This window comes from Typopeltis vanoorti, chromosome 1, assembly GCF_054136105.1.
Source record: "Typopeltis vanoorti isolate ZY-2024b chromosome 1, IOZ_Tvanoo_1.0, whole genome shotgun sequence".
Classification (NCBI taxonomy): Eukaryota; Metazoa; Arthropoda; class Arachnida; order Uropygi; family Thelyphonidae; genus Typopeltis; species Typopeltis vanoorti.
Genome location: NC_143549.1, coordinates 182,524,637 through 182,539,520, shown reverse-complemented (window position 1 = coordinate 182,539,520; position 14,884 = coordinate 182,524,637). Strand labels below are relative to the sequence as shown.

The window sequence follows — 14,884 nt, the reverse complement described above, 5'->3', positions numbered from 1 at the left end:
CTTTTGACAGCCAGGGATATAACTTATGCCTATGCATAAATGCCAGGAATATCGGGAACAAAAGAGTTGAATTTGTTTTCTTGGTGAATGTGTTATAGCCAAGGTTGCTGGCATTGATGAAATCTGACATCTCAGTGTCAGATGTATTAAATGGAGTTTAGTAAAGGTTGTAGTATTTTCAGCAAGTACAAAAGAGATGGAAAGATGGAATGCTACTAACAATATCAGATAATTTGAGTTCATTTAGGCAGAAACTCGTGAGAGCAATAATGGTAATAATGTTCCATGCAGCAGCAAGTTGGAGGCTGTCTGGTGTGAAGGAGAGGCTAAGAGGATGGAATATGCAGTGAGCATTGTTACAGACCTGGTGGTGCAGTTGCTGAGGGTAATGAAATGCATTACCAAATTACTATGATGGGTGCTAAATGAATAGTCATTATGAGTGACTTTCCAAATATTGGTTGGGTAGCAGGCAAAACTCATGGTAAAAATGAAGGAGAGTTTATTGTCACAAGACATTCATGTTCAAGGTTGAGCATGTCTTGATCACTGTCATCAACTGGTTGCAGAACAGTCTTGTTTACTAACTGAGATCACTATAGATGTTATGATCAGGTCTAGCACTCTTTGATCAAACAGTGCTAGATTTGTGATCATAACATCAGTAGGAATTTCAGTTAAGGATGTGACTGTGTTCTGGTACCAGTTACTGTGAATGGGAAGAGATATCAGCAATGCTTGGGAAGCAGTGAAAGGTGTCTCATCTCATCTCATCTTATCTTCCTTTTACCCTCTTTTACCTTATGGTGTTGAGGGATTATTAATCATCTGACCTCAAACCGTTCACAGGATGGTCAGCTCTATGCCCCGGTGTATCCTATGTCTGTAGTGTTGAGTTCTCAAGACCGGTTTGCCTGCTTTGCGGGATAAAAACCCCAGGATAAACTGGGGGGGGGGGGGGGGAACCCTGCTGTCCACTCCTAAGACCAGCTAACTTGGCTATGGCTGAGGAAGATCCTTCAGCTCCTCACGTCTCTAACGAGAATCAAACCTAGGACACTCCTTCCTGCATATGGTTGCGAAACGCACAGCCACTAGGCTAACCACGCAGACCAGTGAAAGGTTTGATACCTAATCTGAATGTGTCCCTAGTGATAGCTTTGTTGTAGTCTCTGTTCTGAAGAGGAGGAGGGTTGTTTGTGCTTTTGGGGTTTTAATATTTTAAAGATATGGTGATAATTGTAGCCATTGGCTAGAAGGTTTTTGGGGATGTGGTCAAGATGCGTTTAGAGGGCACTGTTATCTGAATTCATTGAGCCCTGTTATATAAAGTTTTAATAATCTCATACTGTTTTTTTGGGGGGGGGGGGTGACTTTATGAATGTATCTACTGGCCCAGAATCCATCAGGCTGGCATATAATTCAAGTGTCTATAGCACCATTCCATATATCCAGAGCACATCTGAAAAACCTACCATATCTCTTGTAGTTGTAAGCTATCTTACTATGACAAAACAGGCAACAGCCAACATCAGAATTGCTGAACACCACGACTATATCTCTTTCACAACTACAACTACTCACGACTTGCTAACCATGCTTTGGACACCTAACATAGGATATGCTGGAAGAAGGCCACTCTACTCCATCACAGCAAATATACTTACAAAAGACTTTTCCTTGAATCTGCTTTTACTTTAAACTACCCTAACCTCTAAAAATTTGGGAAGCTTTCATTCTTCATATTTCAGCTCAATAGCCCACTAGGGAACTTTTTAGGACTTTAGAGACTTACTCTTAGCCTGAATACTTCAGCCTTATTACTTAATGCAGTGCCTGTTTGCACATATCATGTTATATTTTATTCCCTGATAATGGCAATTTGACTTTACTGAAATATTGGGAGTATTAATTAAATTTATTTTAGTCAGTATATTATTCTATGTTGTAAATTTCTTAAAATTGCAATTGTGAATGAATGTCGTGCACTGGTGTATGTGTTATCAGCTATATAAAGATGTTGGTTATCATATTTTCCCTAAAATATGAAGAAAAATTTTATAATACTGGATGGGGGGACCAAGTCTGAGGTGGATTGATGGCATTAATGATGATAGGGTTAAAACAGGTGTTAGAAACTGGAAGAAAGTAGTCAAGGATGGATAGGATGGGTTGTAGAAAATTCTTGAAGACATTAAGGCTCTCATTCAGAATTATAATATAAGTGGTGATAAGATTCACTTTGTTATTGGTAAACATCTACCTAGCATCTGTTTAAATGCACTAAGTACATTATTTGAATGGAATGGAAAATCTAATTAAAAATAAATGTCATGTATCACTTATCAGAGTTTGAATTATTGGTAAGATTATTATATTTGAATGTGAGAGTATTTCTCCTATAAATTAGAAACTATATATATATACACACACACACACAGTGATACCTCGGCTAACAAGTGACCCTGCTAATGAATTTTTCGGCTAACGAAGATTTTTTTTCGCTGTTTTTTGGACTCTATCTAACGAATGTTTTAGTGAATGAGCGTGCTAACATAAAGCAGCAAACATGAACGTTTGGGCCATTCCAAGAGCTTATTTTTTTCATCTGTATGTGTGACAAAGAAATGAGCTGGCCACATCACATAGGGGAGACCCACCAACCCGACTGGGTTGTTTACATTCGAGAAGTGAGACGCCTCATACCAGTGTCAGTACGGTGCACGCTCCGTATACACCGTACTGACCCTGGGAAGAGTTTCAGTCTTTGGCTACAAAGTGGCATCCCAACAAAGCTGAAATTAACAGACTTTGTGCCTTGGTTGAAGAGAAGTTCAATCAACTTTGGACAGATTTTTGACTTCTCCTTTAGAAAAGAGACAGAGGCCAGCTACCGAAGAAGAGAAGACTTACCTTGAATAAACTTTGAAAATTTGGAAGAAGAATAGTAAAAATGTTGTGTACACGTTTTCAGTTTAATAAAGTGTATATAATAGTGTAAAGATCGTCAGTTTTTTATTCTACTTTACATTCTCCTTCATCTAATTGGGTAGCTGTTCATCTCAGCCTTTGGTGAGTTTTTGCCCTTTTATAGTGTGCTTTTTACTATTTTATAAAACTTATCTTTCAATAGTAGGCAGCATCCAGAATGAATTAAACGATTTTCTATAGAAACCTGCAGGAAATCACGTTTCAGCTAACGAATGTGATTTCAGAACGAATTATCTTCGTTAGCCGAGGTATCACTGTGTATGTATATATAGAGAGAGATTATTTTTTTGTATACTGAAATTATATTATACTGTTTTATATTATATTATGAAGTGTTTTTTTTTTGTTTGCTGATATTGTTGAAGTATAATTTGCTATAGAATTTTTGTATTTTTCAGACCTGACTTTGATGTTAGTATATTTTTATGCTGATTTTCATCTTATTTCTTTTTAAGCATTTCCACCTGAAAATGCTTAAAAAGAAAATAACAGACATGCATAAGATACCCTAGTACTGCTAAATCCTGGATTTAGTCAATCGATAAGGACTATCTAAAGAATGACAAGCATTAGTGCATTATATAGATCATATGAGAAAAGAACTTGGAAATCAGTGTGTATATGAAATATCTCTGAAGCAATGATCATATATTTGCCTTACTGATTTTTATATTCATTTTTATAATTAATTAGGGTTATGAAAACTCAATGGATGAAGAATCCTTTTTTGAACTTTTAAGCCGATTTCAGAGTAAACGAATGGATGATCAGCGGTGCTCTTTGGTGCTACTAGAAAATAAAGAAAATAGTCAACTGTTAGGCAATTGTGCAACTACTAGTGCTTCAAGTCAGCAAGTGCAAGCAGTTGAAGAAAAAGGTATAAATTTAATGTAATAAAAAAAAAGTGAAAGAATATTCTTTTGACTAGTCTTTTAGGTGCTAAAATTCTCATTGTATGCTTCTTGTTTTGATTTCTTTTAGCAGGACTAAGAAATTGCACATCTTAACGCTCTGGATCAAAAGAATTGTAAACCATGTACTATAAGAATTCTTTGATTTAAATAATAATTAAAGTAAAAAATAATAGATAATGTAATGAACAGAATGTATATATTCTGCATTCTTCCATTAATCTTAACTTTATTAGTGTATCAAGAAAAATAAATTATGTATTTCTTTGGCTTCATCATTTATATCACTGGTATTTTCAGGGGTTACAAAAATCTATTGGGCATTAAAAATGCTTTGCTATGGTGATTATTAGACACCCATATTTCACAAGAATAAAGAATAATTTTTATCATTGCAAATATTTCAGCCAGAAATTAATGAGCCATCATTAGTGCATCAGCATAATCACAAAGTGAAGCTAGAATAAAGAACGTTAATCCTCAGAGCTGAGCCATGTGCTAGAGTGCACTTTGATTGCAATCTCGTTTTATTTTGTGGCCACCATATGGGTGGCCACAAAATAAAATGAGATTGCAATCAAAGTTAATAATTTGAAACACAAAAATACCAAAATTTAGATAAATTATTGAATGACACATCATTATATTAAAAAAAGGGAGGTTAAGGGGGGACACTATTGCTTGCCATTTATAAGGATGAGGCAATGGATAGCCAATCATTCCAGTTTAGGTTTGGGCAATGTAGAAGTGTTTTAGCACATTTTTTAAATAATCACTCAAACTTGAACTGGCGCCAATGTAAAAAGTGAGTATTGAATCAGAGGGTATTATGATCAGTATTTACTCTATGCTGTGTGAGGCCAAATTTTTCAGTTTATCATTATTGATATGTGATAGGTGTTCTTTTAGTCATTTTTTGACTTAATGTCTGTTTTTCCAAAGTATGACCAAAGGCACTACACCAAGAGGAGAGAGGGAGTTCTTTATCTTTTGTGAATGGTAACCAGGGAAAAATGTGTGACTAAACCGTATCTTTTCAGGTTCTTTGCAATGGTCTGCCAGATGCCTGTGATGTATGGAATAAGGAATTGCCATACAGGTGTGGGGTTCTTAGGGTGAGGCTTGTGTCCAGGATACATTTAGACTTCATGGAGGTGAAGCCATTCTGTAGTGTGAATTATTGGATGGTACTCAGTTCTTGTTGGAGATCTTGGGAATTGGATCAGATAACATACTCTACTGAGCACAGTTTTGAAGATGTCTATTTTTTTTAGATGGATGATGGACTGAATCTTCTATGCAGCGATCTGTGAAGGTAGGTTTACAATGAACAGATGTTGTCATTCCAGATGGAGTACAGGAAAGGAGGATGAGTTTGGTTAAGAGTCTCTAAAGGTGCTTCTGACTCTGGCAGGATATACACATGATCCATGTAACATATCCAAAAGGGAAGGTTCTGGTGACAAAGGGCTTCCCATAGCAGTTCATTAGATGTGTTTATAGAAATGGTTTCTGCAGGTGAGATAGCCTGAGTGCATGATAGTGTCGAACAGTTTGACTACTTCTGGAGAGAACTCGTCTAATTAACAGTTGGAGAATGTCAGCCAGAGGTACACTGGTAAATAGGACTGAATATCAAAACTAAACATGATGTCTGTAGGCTGAGGTTTAGGTTTTATGTCAGAAATTCTGATGAATTTTTCACAGTGGCACATGTGTGGAAAGAAAGTCTCTGGGTGTTCTTCCAAAATGAGACTTGTTTTTTTTTATAGTGTCTTAACCCCACATGATCACTTTATTGAGTAAGGAAGTAAGTTTGTTGATTTGACTATTAGTAGGGTTTTGAGTAATTTTCTAATAAGTGGTTTAATCTTGTAATAGTTTGTAATCATGGTTTAATCTTGTGAGCGCCTGTGCCATCTCCACTGAGTTACATTTGCCTTCCATGGTGCTAAATTGCCTTAAGAGACAGCGTTGTAAGTGCAATTCTAGTCTCTGACTAGAGGAACTTTTACTAAGCTTGTTTTCAACCAGTTCCCAAGTTAGTTGATCTCTGGCATGGGCAAGCGGTTTTTTTTTTGTCCCATAAATTCAAGAAAATTGACCGTTAAATCCACACTATTTTCAGACAGTAAATGTATACAGGTGGTATGCCAACACAATGTGAACTCAGTAATTTCAAGAGAGGTTTCATTGTGGACTGTCACATTGGTGGCATGTCCATACATGCCATTGCTGCTCAACTGGAGCATCCAAAAATCAGCAGTTGGTGATGTGATCAACAAATGGAGACGTTCTAGCATCATTGGTGCAGGAAAACACCCATGGTGGCTGCCAAAAATGACTGATAGGGACAGGAGGGTGTTAAAATGGGTGGCACATAAAAACTGGTACAATTGCCATGGACCATCCATGATGAATTCCAGAGTGCCAGTAACACCATGTGAGCACTGATACTGTATGAAAACTCATGACTTATTTTTAATGGTATTAACAACACCAAACAATTTTATCAAAAGATTAACTGCTTATATTTCACTGAATTTCAAAATCAGCATCATCAGAGCACAACACAGCTTGTATACGCAACAATGAGTAAGCAAAACAATACAATTGTAATGGACAAAAGATCTAAATTCCTATTTTGGTGCCCTATAATGTTGAAAAAAAAAACATTAAAGCTATGTGGGAGTTGCTCTTAAGTTAAGTCTCCTAAATTTTTGGCATATTAATTCAACCATATTTGTTCAGGTTAGGAGAATTCTTCAGAGCAATCGCTGACTCAAAAAATAATCTTTCAGATCTGTAGCGACTTCTAATTAGCACGTTTTTTCTTCCATCTAATCCTGTGTGAAGGGGTGTCCATAGCGTGGTCTGCCAGTCCTGACTTGCCATAGTAATAGTAGCGAATTCATTTTTTATGTTCTTCTTGGTGGATGTTAAGTGAGCTTCCTGTTTGCCTATAGTAGGCCAAGTCACAGGGACCTTCATACACTCCAGGGTGTGCTAGAGGGTGAAGTTTATCCTTAGGCGTCTGGATCAGAGTCGCTAGTTTAACATGAGGTTGGAATGTGGTGCAAAGGCCATGTTTCATCAGTACTTTGGCTATCTTTTCTGATGTACCTCTGACGTAGGGAATAGAAATGAATGTCATGTTCCTGTGTATTAGGGGAGGGATGGGTAATGGGGCTATGTATTTTATCTATTTTGTAGGAATTGTAGCCATTGGCCAAGAATGTATGGTACAGAGCTGTATCGTTTTAACAAATGGCTCTGGCTCTGTGTATGTTTTTAAAATGCCATACTGTTGGACTGCATGATGATGTGATTGTTTATGTAGGTATCCTAATGTGTCAAGAAATTGGTAAACAGTTATTAGATTCTTTTACTACTATGAAGTGGATTTTGGAGTGTTGGCATTTTAGGTAGGTGACAAACACAACTTAAAAGTGTCTTGTCCATGGGCCAAATGGCAAACACTATCTACATAACATAACCACGCTAGTGGCTTGTATGTAGCTGTGGTAAGTTCTCTGTTTTCAAAGTATTCCATGTAAAAGTTTGCTGGGGGGGGGGGGGGCCTCATAGCAGTACCATTAATCTGTTTGTAGATTTTTCCTCCCCATGTAAAGTAACCTTCATACATAGTAAAGTTGAATAATTCAAAGATATCAGTGGGAAATTGAGACTTCATCAGACCAAGGGTGTCTATAAGTGATACATTGGTAAATAAAGAGGTGACATCAAAACTAACCATTATGTCTGAATTTTTAAGGATATGATTTTTAACTAGCGTTTTGAAATGGACTGAATTTTTTTGCAAAAGTAGAGAAGTTGCCAGTGGGGGGGGGGGGGGGGAGCAACTTGGCTAACTCTAGGCCAGTTTATATGTGGGACTATCTATGCTATTGACTATTGGGTATAGTGGGATATGAGGTCTGTGGATGTTTGGTAATCCATAAATACAGGGTGGTTTAAAATGAAAAAAGTCTGAAAATTACTGAAAAAACTCACTTCCTGGCCAAAAGAAATCATTAAAAAAATAAAACCAGTTCATGTTAAACCACCCCGTATTTATGGATGCGTTTCTCACCTACCTAAACAGCCAACACCCTAAAATCTACTTCACAGTAGAAAAATAATTTAATAACTGTTTATCATTTCTTGACACGTTAGTCACCTGCCTTTCAGATGGATCACTATCTTTTTCCATTCACAGAAAGCCAACACACACACAGGAAGATACCTACATAAACAATCACATCATCATCCAGTCCAACAGTATGGCATTATAAAAACATATGCACAGAGCCAGAGCAATTTGTTCTAATGATACAGCTCTGTTCACAGAACTGAAATATCTGCGCCATATGTTCTTGGCCAATGGCTACAATTCCTATAAAATAGATGAAACACTGTATAGCCTCATTACCCTTCCATCTCCTAATACACAGGAACACGACATTATCATTTCTATTCCCTATGTCAGAGGTACATCAGAAAAGATAGCCAAAGTACTGATGAAACATGGCTTTTGCACCACATTCAAACCTCATGTTAAACTAGCAACTCTGATCCTCTCGCCTAAGGATAAACTTTACCCTCTAGCATACATCCTGAAATGTATGAAGCTTCCTGTGACTGTGACTTGGCCTACTATAGGAAAACAGGAAGATCACTTAACATCTGCCTGGAAGAACATAAAAAATGCATTCACTACTATTACTATGGCAGGTCAGGACCGGGAGACCACGCTTTGGATGCCCCTTCACACAAGATTTAGATGGAAGAAAATGAATGTGCTATTTAGAAGTTGTTACAGATCTGAAAGATTATTTTTTGAGTCAGCCATGGCTTTGAACAATTCTCATAACCTGAACAAATATGGTTGTATTAATTTGCCAAAAATTTGGGAGGGAGACTGTTATCTTAAGAGCAACTCCCACATAACTTATTTTTTTTTTTTTTTTTTTATATAACATTAGAGGGTACCAACATAGGAATTTAGATCTTTTGTCCATCACAATTGTGTTGTTTCACTTATTCACTGTTGTGTATACAAGCTGTGTTGTGCTCTGATGATGCTGATTTGAAATTCAGCAAAATATAATAAGCAGTGAATAAAACATCTTTTGATAAAATTGTTTGGTGTTATTGACACCATTAAAAATTAGTCATGAATAACTGTCAACACCTAAGCTTATCTGTTAGACTGTATGAAAAGAATTCCATTTACTGGGTTTCCAAGGAAGAGCAGCGGCACAACACAAGCTGAACATCACAACAGTAAACAAGGCAGCTCGTCTGGCCTGGTACAAAGAGCATGTGAACTGGACATTTGACCAGTGAAAAACGGTAAGTTGTTTATATGGTTGTCAAAATGTGGAGGCAGCCTGGTGAATTCTTGTTACCACAGTGTGTTTTATCTACAGTAAAGTTTGGTGGTGGAGGAGTAATAGTGTGGTGTACATTCACCTGGTTTGGAGTGGGACTGCTGGTTGATTTCTGTGGTTCCATGAAGACAGCTCAGTACCTTGATATTCTGGATAATCAGGTGCTTCCTACACTAGGGAGTTTTTATGGAACAGACCCGTGTTCTATCACGATGACAATGCCCCATGCCACAAAGCTGTTATGGAATGGTAGAAGAGATGGATGTTAAATGGCTGCCATTGCCTTCACAGTCCTGACCTCAATGCCATCGAACACCTGTTGGATGAATTGGAGCTGCGATTGAGGTCCAGAGCAGCACATCCTCGATCTGTTGCTGAACTCAGTGCTATTTTGATCTAGGAATAGAGACAAATTCCACCTGATGTCTGCCACACATCGGTGGAAAGTCTCCCTCAAAGAGTGCAGGAGGTGATCAAAGCCAAAATTGGATATACCCTATATTAGGGTTCTCCTGCTGGTATCAATTGTAAATTGCTAAAGTGTCCAGACAGTTATTGGTAGAATGTGTGTGTGTGTGTGTGTGTATTGAATGTCAATAATGGAATAATATCATATTGTTCCATCATCCACAGTTAGTTTAAGAAAACATCTTTTGTTCAACAGAAGTTAGCAGATTAAATTAAACTTTGCAAGAAATTATATTCTTGTTTAATCCTTTATCCAAGTGTAAGCAAAGAAAGTTTGCACATGAAGTATCTTCATGACTAGCCTTCTTGTAAATAGCCACTGATGACTTTTGCATTAGTTGCCTTAATATCCCATAATGCAAAGCACATCCTTTTGGACATGTATAATGCTGTACATTATGAAGGATCACTACCTAGATTAGTTTTGATCTTTATTGAGGTAATATGCCGGCCTGGTTGGCCGAGTGGTTAGCATATACACTCTCCAGCCAAAGGGCTGTGGGTTTGAATCCTACCGTGGGATGTTTGTCATTGTCTGTGAAAATACTGTTTGTAGTGGGCGGCGGTAGATGGCGTTTGTATAGGTGAAGGTAGTTGCGGTTGGTGGAGACAGAGAGTTGTAGAGTAGATGCCCTTCCTCGATGAGGCTTTGGACTCCCTGGAGGTGTTATGTAATAATAATAATATTAAAGTGAGGGGTACCTCTCCAAACTGTGTTGTAACCAAGTGAAAAATTTTTTTATATCTATCTCTAATCCAGAGAATTTTAATAATAAGGTAATATACCTTTTTACTACTTGTATAAGGGAAATATATAATTTCTGCATCAATTCAACCTTGGTATCTCTTCTTGGTCTGAGTCCAATTGTGGAGAGCTTACTTCCTGGGGAGCAGAGGTTTTATCTCAGTGGAAGGTTTTTGCTTGAAACTGGATGAAGCCACTGCTGAGTTTCCTGTCCTGGAGTAATTCAGGTAAGGAATGATGATTTTAGTAGTGGTCCTTTTGGTCATTCAATAAGATTTAGAGTGATCTTGTTAGATCACTCTAAATCTTAATTTTATATCTAAATTTAGATAAATCTAAATCTTCCCAATAAATTATATTGTTTAATCCTTTATCCAAGTGTAATCAAAGTTTCCATGTGAAGTATCTTCACAACTAGGCTGCTTGTATGTAGAGGCTGATGACTTCATGTCAGTTGCCTTAGTTTGACATCATACAAAGTAGATTTCCTTTCAGATGTGTATAACGCTATACATTTTGGGAAGAGTCACTACCCAGCCAGGTTTTGACCTGTATTCAGGCCTCATCAGGGGTAGCCAAACTCAGAAGAGATACCACGTTGAATTGATACAGAAATCATATGTTTGTCAGTAGAAACCTGTCTGAGTAGTTACCTTTTTCCGTAATGTATAGATTATACATGTCCAAAAGAATGTTGCCTTGCATGATGAGATATTAAGGCAACTGATGTGAAGTCATCAGCCTCAATATACAAGTAGGCTAGTCGTGAACACATTTCACGTGCAAACTTTGTTTACACTTCGATAAATGATTTAACAAGAACATAATTTCTTGGCAAATTTAATTTAATTTGTAATCAAGTGAAAAGACTTTCTACATAGAAGTCAGCAGTTTGTAAAATAGTTAAATGAATTTTGATGTTATTAATGATGCATAAATAAAATAAACTCATTTAAATCATTCTCTAAAATTGTACTTTGCATTATCTCTCATAAGTGTCTAAACCAGCTTCTTCAACCTTTTTACACCTGTGGACCGGCAGACGGCTAAGACAGAAACATAAACCAATGTAGATAGTATTTTATTTATTAAATCCAATGTTATAAAATTACAGTTTTTAGCTAGTGCGACATCTGCTGCTGCTTAGAGGTTAGAAAATTTGATATACGTGGCTCTGCTGTTGTTTCTGAGAGACGAAGAAATTTTTGGCAGACTACCAGGAAATTTCTGTGGACCGGCACCTGTCTGCAGACCACAGGTTGAAGAACAAGGGGCTAAACAATACAAACTCATTTGCTCTATGTATGGTGAAGTGACATTAAACTTTGCAAAAGAGCCTTCACAACTGTGATCAAGGAAGTGCCTGAGTTGTACTTTGGATGTAAAGGGAGATTAGAACCAGATTTGGGCTTCTCAAGTTGCAGGAAGTATGCAGAGTATTTAAGAGGATGATAAAGAGTGCATATTCTATGCTGTTTGCTATAAAGGAGGTTTAAAACTGACAAGTGATTGCCACTTTTGTTTAACAACCATCTCTGGTTTTTCTACAATGTCAAAACATGTAATAAAAGTCTACCCAACTGAAACCAATATTGAAAACTGGACAATTTCAGAGAATCTACATACCACATTTCATTAAATTTCATCCAGCCAATAAAATTATTACTATCATTTTGAATAAGTTGGGCAAATTTTTCCAATTGGTCAGCACCTCTGTGGTGCAACTGCAAAGACAGTTAGACACCTGCCCTTTGGGTTGAAAGACCTGGGCCTCAGATCCCATAAGTCATAACAGTATGTTGCTAGTTCCTAAACCATGAAACGTATCGACTGTAAATGTATAACCCTTCCAAAAGACCTGAAATGGGCAGCATCATGTTTTTGTGAATCGTATAGATTTTCAGCTACCAGTATATGAACACCTTATTTAAATTAAGGGGATATTAAATCCCACATTATTTCAAAGCTGAATAAGAAACTCAAAGAGTTTTATGCCGAATATAGCAAACTATAAAAGTTTCGGCGGTCTGTAGCGTAAGCTAAAGCACATAGTTCAACACTAGGGCAACTCATTGCCAAGGTGGGTAAAGTTCCGATCACTGTTCTTAGTATTATCCATAATGTAAAACCCATCTCCTAGGAGATGTTTGATGTTATACATTATGATGGACGGTCACTACCCAGACCGGTTTCGACCTTTATTGAGGTCTCATCAGTGAGTAGGTAGACCAGGTAATACCGAGGTTATAGCGAAAAGAACTTTTATACTTTGCTATACGAGCTGTCAAAAAGGTGCACCCATAAATTACTTGAAGTAAAGAGCCAATAGGCTTCACTTAGGCAATGTAACATTATTTAAATTAAGGGGATATTAAATCCCACATTATTTCAAAGCCGAATAAGAAACTCAAAGATAGGAATCAAAGAGTTTCATGCCGAATATAGCAAACTATAAAAGTTTTGGCAGACTGTAGTGTAAGCTAAAGCACATAGTTCAACACTAGGGCTCGTTGCAAAGGTGGGCAAAGTTCTGATCTCTATTCTTAGTATTATCCATAATGTAAAACACATCTCCTGGGAGATGTTTGGTGTTATACATTATGGTGGAAGGTCACTACCCAGACCGGTTATGCTACAGTCTGCTGAAACTTTTGTAGTTTGCTATATTCGGCATGAAACTCTTTGATTCCTATCTTTGAGTTTCTTATTTGGCTTTGAAATAATATGGGATTTAATATCCCCCTTAATTTAAATAATGTTACATCGCCGAAGTGAAGCCTATTGGCTCTTTACTTTAAGTAATTTATGGGTGCACCTTTTTGACAACTCGTATAGCAAAGTATAAAAGTTCTTTTCGCTATAACCTCAGTATTACCTGGTCTACCTACTCACTGATGAGACCTCAATAAGGGTCGAAACCGGTCTGGGTAGTGACCTTCCACCATAATGTATAACATCAAACATCTCCTAGGAGATGTTTTACATTATGGATAATACTAAGAACAGTGATCGGAACTTTGCCCACCTTTGCAACGAGCCCCAGTGTTGAACTGTGTGCTTACACTATAGTCTGCTATATTCGACTTTGAAATAATGTGGGATTTAATATCCCCTTAATTTAAATAATGTTACATTGCCAAAGTTAAGCCTATTGGCTCTTTACAGAGTCGAATGACCATGTGAAAAATCTGAATTTTAAAAAACATGGGATAAAATCTTAGCCTAGACTGTTAAGTAGGACCTCTTTGAAAAGGTCATGTGATTATTTCATTTCAAAATTAAATGTAAAATTTGGAATTTTTGTTATAATAATAAGATTCATATGGGGGTTCCCCCTTGTTCCTTGGGGGGGGGGGGCTGAGGCACTCCTAATGAAAGATTAAGTATATATTTTTTATGATTGTAGATCTGTGTATTTGTGAGGCCACTTCACTTGTTCTGAGGCAGGAAAAACCCTCTACTTCTGTATGAGACCAGCTAAACTTACCTTTAGTTGAAAGAGACCAGATAAAGGTTCCTCATATTATGGATGGGAATTCGACCCAGGTCTTTCCAACCAAAGGGCTTTGTCTATACCGACTGAGCTACAGAGGTGGCTAATTTTTGTTATTATTATTATTATTAAGAGAGACCTCCAGAGAGTCAGACTCATCGAGGGAGGCCACATTCTGTACTCACCAGCTATCATACTTATTCTTGAATTCATTCACACTGCTTGCACTCACAACATCCAATGGCAATCCATTCCAATCACGCACCACCCTCTGAGAGAAAAATCTAGCCCTCGCACCCTTCTTGGTGGCCTTCATTCTCAGCTTCCAAGGATGCCCTCTCGTCCTTTCCCTACCCTCCACAAATTGAAAAATTCCATCAACTGAAATCCTGTATGACCCTTTCAGAAGTTTGTAAGGCTCAATCGTATCACCCCTCTTTCTCCTGTTTGCTAGTGTCTGTAGTCTACGAATTCTCAATCTGTCTTCATAATCAGTATTCCACAATACTGATATCATTTTTAACACTCTCCTTTGTACTCTCTCCAATATATCAGAATCACAACGGAAACCAGGAGACCAGACCTGCGCACAATAGTCCAAATGAGGTCTTATCAAGGCTTTGTAAAGAGGCAAAATAAAGCCTTATCTTTACGTTCGTTTCAGCATTGCAATGCTGAACGTTTGTTTCAGCATTGCAATAATCTTTTGAGTTTGTCTTTGCAATCTTTGCCACATGGCCCCTAATCTTCAACTTCCTATCTATTAACACTCTGAGATCTCTAGCCTAATCCCACCAATATAATACGACATTGGATATCTAATCATGCCGAAGTGAATGACTTTACATTTACTGACATTGAACTGACACCCCTTTTCCCATGC

The 14,884-nt window shown here is 37.4% G+C and overlaps 1 protein-coding gene across 1 annotated transcript in view; it reads left to right on the top strand.

Moving 5' to 3' along the window:
- The window catches only part of pins (G-protein-signaling modulator pins), a 187,151-nt gene that overhangs the window by 147,204 nt on the left and 25,063 nt on the right, over positions 1-14,884 (top strand). The window contains exon 12 of the mRNA XM_090404957.1: positions 3,685-3,868. Coding sequence (XP_090261083.1) covers positions 3,685-3,868 — 184 coding nt within the window. The remainder of the gene's footprint in view (positions 1-3,684; positions 3,869-14,884) is intronic.